Source organism: Apteryx rowi, unplaced genomic scaffold, assembly GCF_003343035.1.
Source record: "Apteryx rowi isolate R43461 unplaced genomic scaffold, aptRow1 scaffold_2, whole genome shotgun sequence".
Taxonomy (NCBI): Eukaryota; Metazoa; Chordata; class Aves; order Apterygiformes; family Apterygidae; genus Apteryx; species Apteryx rowi.
This window is the reverse complement of record NW_020448307.1, coordinates 229283-234807: the sequence shown is the minus strand read 5'-3', so window position 1 is coordinate 234807 and position 5525 is coordinate 229283. Positions and strand designations below refer to the sequence as shown.

The window sequence follows — 5525 nt, the reverse complement described above, 5'->3', positions numbered from 1 at the left end:
CATAAAATTTAAACAAATAAATGACAAAAACCAGCAGAGAAATAGAAAACAGATGGAAGACATATTATCTACTACCTTTTAACTTAAAATTTTATAAAGAGACCTATTAAAGGCAGGTATGATTCAAGCCTCAAGAGACCTAACAGGAGCCTGTTCTCCAGTGCTCTCGTCAAATCCTTTTTAGTTGCACCAATCAATTAAGATCCCATCCCTCTGCCTTGAAAGCTTATTTCATGATCTAATGAATGAATTTCCCAGACCTGAGGCAGAACTATTTCTTTTGGAGTTTCAGGACTATAACTAAAGGGATTATGCACTACATGGGTCTTCATAAGGCTTTCTTCAACTCCTCTTTGCACTGACAATATTACAGTAGCTTTTTCAGAGAGAGATGATGGAAAGGGGTACTCTGTCATTTTGCCTGCATTTTTAGGCTGTGTGAGACCACGCTCAAAGTGGTCTTGACAGCCTTGCTGGTAGATCCTTTTCATAAGGGTTATTAAGATGTCCTCCCACAGTCTGCAGACAGCATAATAAGAACAAGTAACAGAGCTGGCTCTCACCAATTACGCAGCAGGTCTCCACACGATACTTGTCTATCTCACAGAGATTGTGAGCCAGGTAGCTCAACTCAGGCTTCATGCTCTAGTGAAACAGAGAAATGAAACTGGTGAAACAGAGAAATGAAACTGGTGAGGAAAGGAGCACATTACACTTTCTGATGGAAGAAAACCTAGGGGGTCAGCAATGCATACCTGGCATCTATTTCATGGAGTGGTAGGAGGCAGAAAAAGGCTGAAAGACTATCTTCAGAAAGGCTAGTTAACAACAGCTGCTTTGCCAATAGGTATGATACCTCTGATAAATATTAGCATGATATATAACATAGCATAGGCAACACAAAAGGTGCTTACCCTAACATACAGCAAGTTGGAGAAAGTGTCCATGTTTTCTATTCTGTAAGGGTCTTGTTTTCTTAGCTCGTTAAAGATGGATAAAGCTTTGTCAATATCTGAACAAGGAACAGCAGATGTGAGAACAAGAACTACAAATGCTAAGTTTGCATCAAGAGGCTCACTCCTACTAGTAAGTATCACTGACCTCGGATGTTGTGGTAGGCAACTGCAATCTGAGAGATGATGTAAGTGCTTTTGGAAAATCCTGCATCAATGAGACTCTGATACTTCTGCAGAGCCTCCTCTATCAGCTGCAGCTCTGTATAAATGTGTGCAAGAAAGAACTCTTTCATCCATGTATCTGGTAAGGACAGGAACTTCAACTAGCAAGAACCAAAGAAGAGGAGGAAGAGATGACAATCAGTAGTATTCTAAGAGCCACCCGTGGCACAGAATCCATTATCTTCCCTCCCATGATCTAGCAGATGGTCTTGAGGTAAGAGACTTTCCCATAATCTTTTTCTTAGGCCATAACAACAGCTATGAAAGAGCTGTATTAGGACCAAGAATTAATATCAGGTTCTTCCACAGGAAAGACTAAATGATGCCTATAAATTAAGAATATTGAAACAAGAAAGGAGCACTAAGACATCTGGTCTAAAGAACGGTACAATATGAATCACAGAATCACATTTAGTCACTCCCTATGTACTCCCATGACTGACCAAATGAAATGACTCCAATTCTTCTGCGATTTCAATAATAACTGAAAAAATGATTGTCTTATTTCAAACCTGACAGCACCCGGCTTCTGCTTCAGCTACTGGCCTTACTTCACTAAATTCAAATGTCCTTCGGAAGACAGTATTTTTCTCCCATATTTGAACATCAAAAAAATCAAATCACTATTTTTGATGAGCCAAATGAACACAGCTTTAAATAATCTCACCAGAAATACATTCACCTTTTTCCACAAATCCATAAGGCTCTCTTCTGTTCCCCCTCTACTTTTTAAAGTATTCTACCAGCCAGAATTGAGCGAGAATTCCAGGAGTGGTTGCATAAATCCCACGCATAAAGACAAAATTTTCTATTTCTATATCTGAGTTCAGTTATTTGATACACTCCTTCATTTCATATGTGTGGCTTTGTATTTGACAAAGGACACATCTATGTAATTTTTTTAGTTTGGATGAGAACTGCACTTCTGAAGTGAATTTCTCAACCATCCCCACTATCATACTTTGTTTCACATCATGGAGCTGTATCAGAGGATGTAAACTACATTCTCTGAGGATGAAACTAAACTCAGAGATGCACTCCCATTACTAATAGGTGTCTAAGCGACAAAAACAGATTACAGCTAGTTCAAAGTAAGCTCCCCAAATCACGTACAGTGTGAATATCAGGTCTCCAGATACAACTGTTTCTCACTATAGATTCAAGCCTACTATACTGTACTTGCTAATAATGTAGGAACAGCCTTATTAAAGGCTTATTTGGTTGACTGGCTGTTTACCAAAGGATTTGTATCATTACATATAATTGGCACAAGAGTGACAAGAAAAGCACAAACTTTCGGTCATTCAAAAATGCTAYCCATAGTGATTTCATACATACTTTCAGGCCACCACCAAAAGTGCTTAGCAACTGTGAAACCAGAACCAGATACTTAGAAAAGAAAAAAAAATAAGGAGGATCTTCCTTACGGGGCAATAACCCAGCTGACAACTATTTCAGAATGTGTGAATTAGCCATTTCTTAAACCATTAGATGGGTGAATGAGGAGAAGTTAGCCCTGGCTGTAATAAAGATTCTTGGACTACAGCATGGCAAGCAATTGCAGAAAAAGACACTTCAACAACACAATTTACAGTCTTGGGTTGCCTTGCCTGACAGAGTCTCACAGGAGAATAAAGCAGTGGGTGACACCAGTCTTATGACAACTAATCCATCAGTTACTGAATCTGGTTAGACCCTGGAATTTATTATCACATCTTGATATTTCCCAGTTTTTACCATCTCTTTATCTGTGATCAAGTTGCAAAGTTCCAGCCAGGCTCCCCAGTGCAAAGGTAAGACATGAGCAGCTTCAACAAATACATCTATGGCTTCTTTCACCAGGTCCAGCTTCCGCAGCACAACACCATACCTGCAGAAAAAGTTACCAAGTAGAAAAGCTACCAAGTTATCAGAGGGATATACTCTGTGCACCCATATAAGTATACATGAATACATTAGAAATATATGCAGACACTTACAAATAAAGGCCAAATCCATCCAGTTCTCGTGCTTTGTGTTTCTTACTAAGCTCTACTCTTAATTCTCGAAGAGCTTCGTTTTTTACCTGCCCTTTTTCCAGAGGTCCTGCATGAAGAGAAAGTCAAATAGCTAACTTTCAACCAAGATTCTTATCACAATAATTGTGAAGTCAAGGGTTCATTCAGAGTCCATCACTGGCATGACCTGAAAGCTTACCACCCTCTGATTTTTTTTCTCTTTTTAAAAGAAAATCTTTAAGTCTAATCGCCTGCTTTAAAAAAAGAACTACAGGATGAAAATCTGTAACCTGTGTCAAGCCAATGAATTGAGAGTGAAAGCAAACTATGTTAAAGTGCACTATCCAAAAATCAAGGTGCAAGCCATAAAACTGAAATGATTTGCATGAAGAGGCATTACCGGAAGCTTCATTAAATTGTCTTGTGTTCCTTGACACCAGAGCCTTACCCAAACTATCCACTGTTTCATCATCCTTCTTCTTTTCTCCTGACTGTGGAAAACAGAAGAAAAACAAGCTTACTTTACAGTAGTATATTCCTTAGGTTTCCTGCAATTCTGGTAGCAGCATTTAAACTGAGTTTTCAAGAGCGCCACAGACGATTCTACTTGGCTCAGTTAGAAAACCAAAAAACCCCCACAAAACTCCCCCCATATAATTTGGCTTTCTATACTGTCATTTGGAACAGGATAGAAGACTAAGGTATGCCAGGTTTTAGACAAGGGAGGGGAGGGAAGCAGATGAGTTCTGCGGTAAAGGGAGTTTTTCCATCTGTCTTACCAGGTATCTAGAGTACATATACAAGAAGTAAGCCTTCTGACTCTTGCAGCCCCGCAGAAAATATGCGGCCCTGTCATATTCCTTTAGATCGAAGTAAGACTTGGCTAACGTATAGGCATCCAAATCACGAGCATCCTCCTGCAGAGACAAAGACAAGTTCAAGACCTCAGAATCTGGCATGCTTTAGGTAAATCATCTAGTTAGGAATATATCAAATAAACTGTTTAGAAAGGTAAAAATACAGCTTATTCACACTCAAAGATAGTTTGAGTACCATTTGATAGTCTCTCCATTCCCTCATGCAATCAAATTCCTAGTTCTCAAATAAAAAGTACAGACTGGTCAGAAACATTTAAAGTAGACCATGGCACTCCAAAATGGCAAGCCACCAGAAGGCATGAAATAGCTGTTCAGTGAGCCTGAATGACCACAAGTAAGAAACGTAATCAGGAATTCCATAGCAAACAACATTAGCCTGCTAATTTATAGGCATAAATATATTCATAACCATGCTTTGCGATGCATTTATGACAAGTTACATTACTGTAATATAACAAAGCAGAAGTATGCCTGAAAGTCCTATAGCCCTTCTATGGATATGTGGATGGAGACAAAACTGATTTCTCACATGTTTTAAGGATCAAAGTTTAACAGTATGATCTAATTTGTATTACAATGATTTTTAATCTTTATTAAAGATGAACAAATAAAAATTAAGCAGCATAACTTCAAAAGTTTGGCTTGCAGAATATCTCACTTAGGGCACCACAGCAATATGCAAAATGGAGTGCTGTCACCTGGGAAAATGTGCTCAATTCTGTCCACCCTATTAAAAAGTGTATATAATGGAAAGGATTTAAGACCGTTACGAAAGAAACTGCACTTTGAACAGCCTCCTTCACAGAAGCTTTTAAAAAGATTACTCGCACGCTTTGCTTAGTTTTAGGTAGGTTTAAGAAACGGCCGGAGATCCCTGCCATCGGGGGAGCGGCAGTTCCTCCCCGAGCGCCCAACGAACCGCGAGGCGGCGGCGRCAACCGAACCGAACCGACCCGGCACGGCCCGGCCGGCAACAGGCACCGCCCCCGGCACGGCCGGGAGGGCCGGGCCGTACCTCCGTGAGCGCGAGCGGCGGCGGCAGCTCGCTCAGCGGCAGCGGGTCCAGGGCGAAGGCCAGCTCGGAGGCCCTGCAAGGAGAGAGTCGCCATCAGCACAGAGCCCGCCGGCAGCCCGCCCGCCCGCTCGCTCGCTCGCCCGCCCGCCGCGCTCACCACTTCCCGCTGTGCTGCAGCCCGCGCTCGCGGCTCCGCTCCGCCACGCTCAGCAGCTGCTTCTTGATCTCCCGCAGGTCGGAGAAGTCGCCGCCGCTCAGCCCCGCCGCCGCCGCCATCCTGCCGCGCGCCCCGCCCAATGGCAGCCCCGCACACTGAGCGCAGCCTCGCGCTGTACACGCGGCCTCCTCATTGGGCGGTCTCGCGAAGCCTCGCTCCCAATCAAAACAGGCGCGCTGAACCCGGGGCGTCCGATTGGCTGCTTGGCGCGAGGGCGCGCTCTGGCCGCGTAGCGCAGCG

At 42.7% G+C, this 5525-nt stretch overlaps 1 protein-coding gene across 1 annotated transcript in view; it reads right to left on the bottom strand.

Annotated features, from left to right (window-relative positions):
* CDC23 (cell division cycle 23) overlaps positions 1–5360 on the bottom strand; it is a 12661-nt gene extending 7301 nt beyond the window's left edge. Inside the window, exons 1-9 of the mRNA XM_026063292.1 lie at positions 5226–5360; positions 5069–5141; positions 3955–4092; positions 3624–3666; positions 3158–3263; positions 2916–3048; positions 1102–1279; positions 915–1012; positions 553–645 (exon numbers count right to left, since the gene is read on the bottom strand). Of these exons, the coding sequence (XP_025919077.1) occupies positions 553–645; positions 915–1012; positions 1102–1279; positions 2916–3048; positions 3158–3263; positions 3624–3666; positions 3955–4092; positions 5069–5141; positions 5226–5344 (981 nt within the window). The 5' untranslated portion in view covers positions 5345–5360. The remainder of the gene's footprint in view (positions 1–552; positions 646–914; positions 1013–1101; positions 1280–2915; positions 3049–3157; positions 3264–3623; positions 3667–3954; positions 4093–5068; positions 5142–5225) is intronic.
* Between the last annotated feature and the right edge of the window lie 165 nt (positions 5361–5525).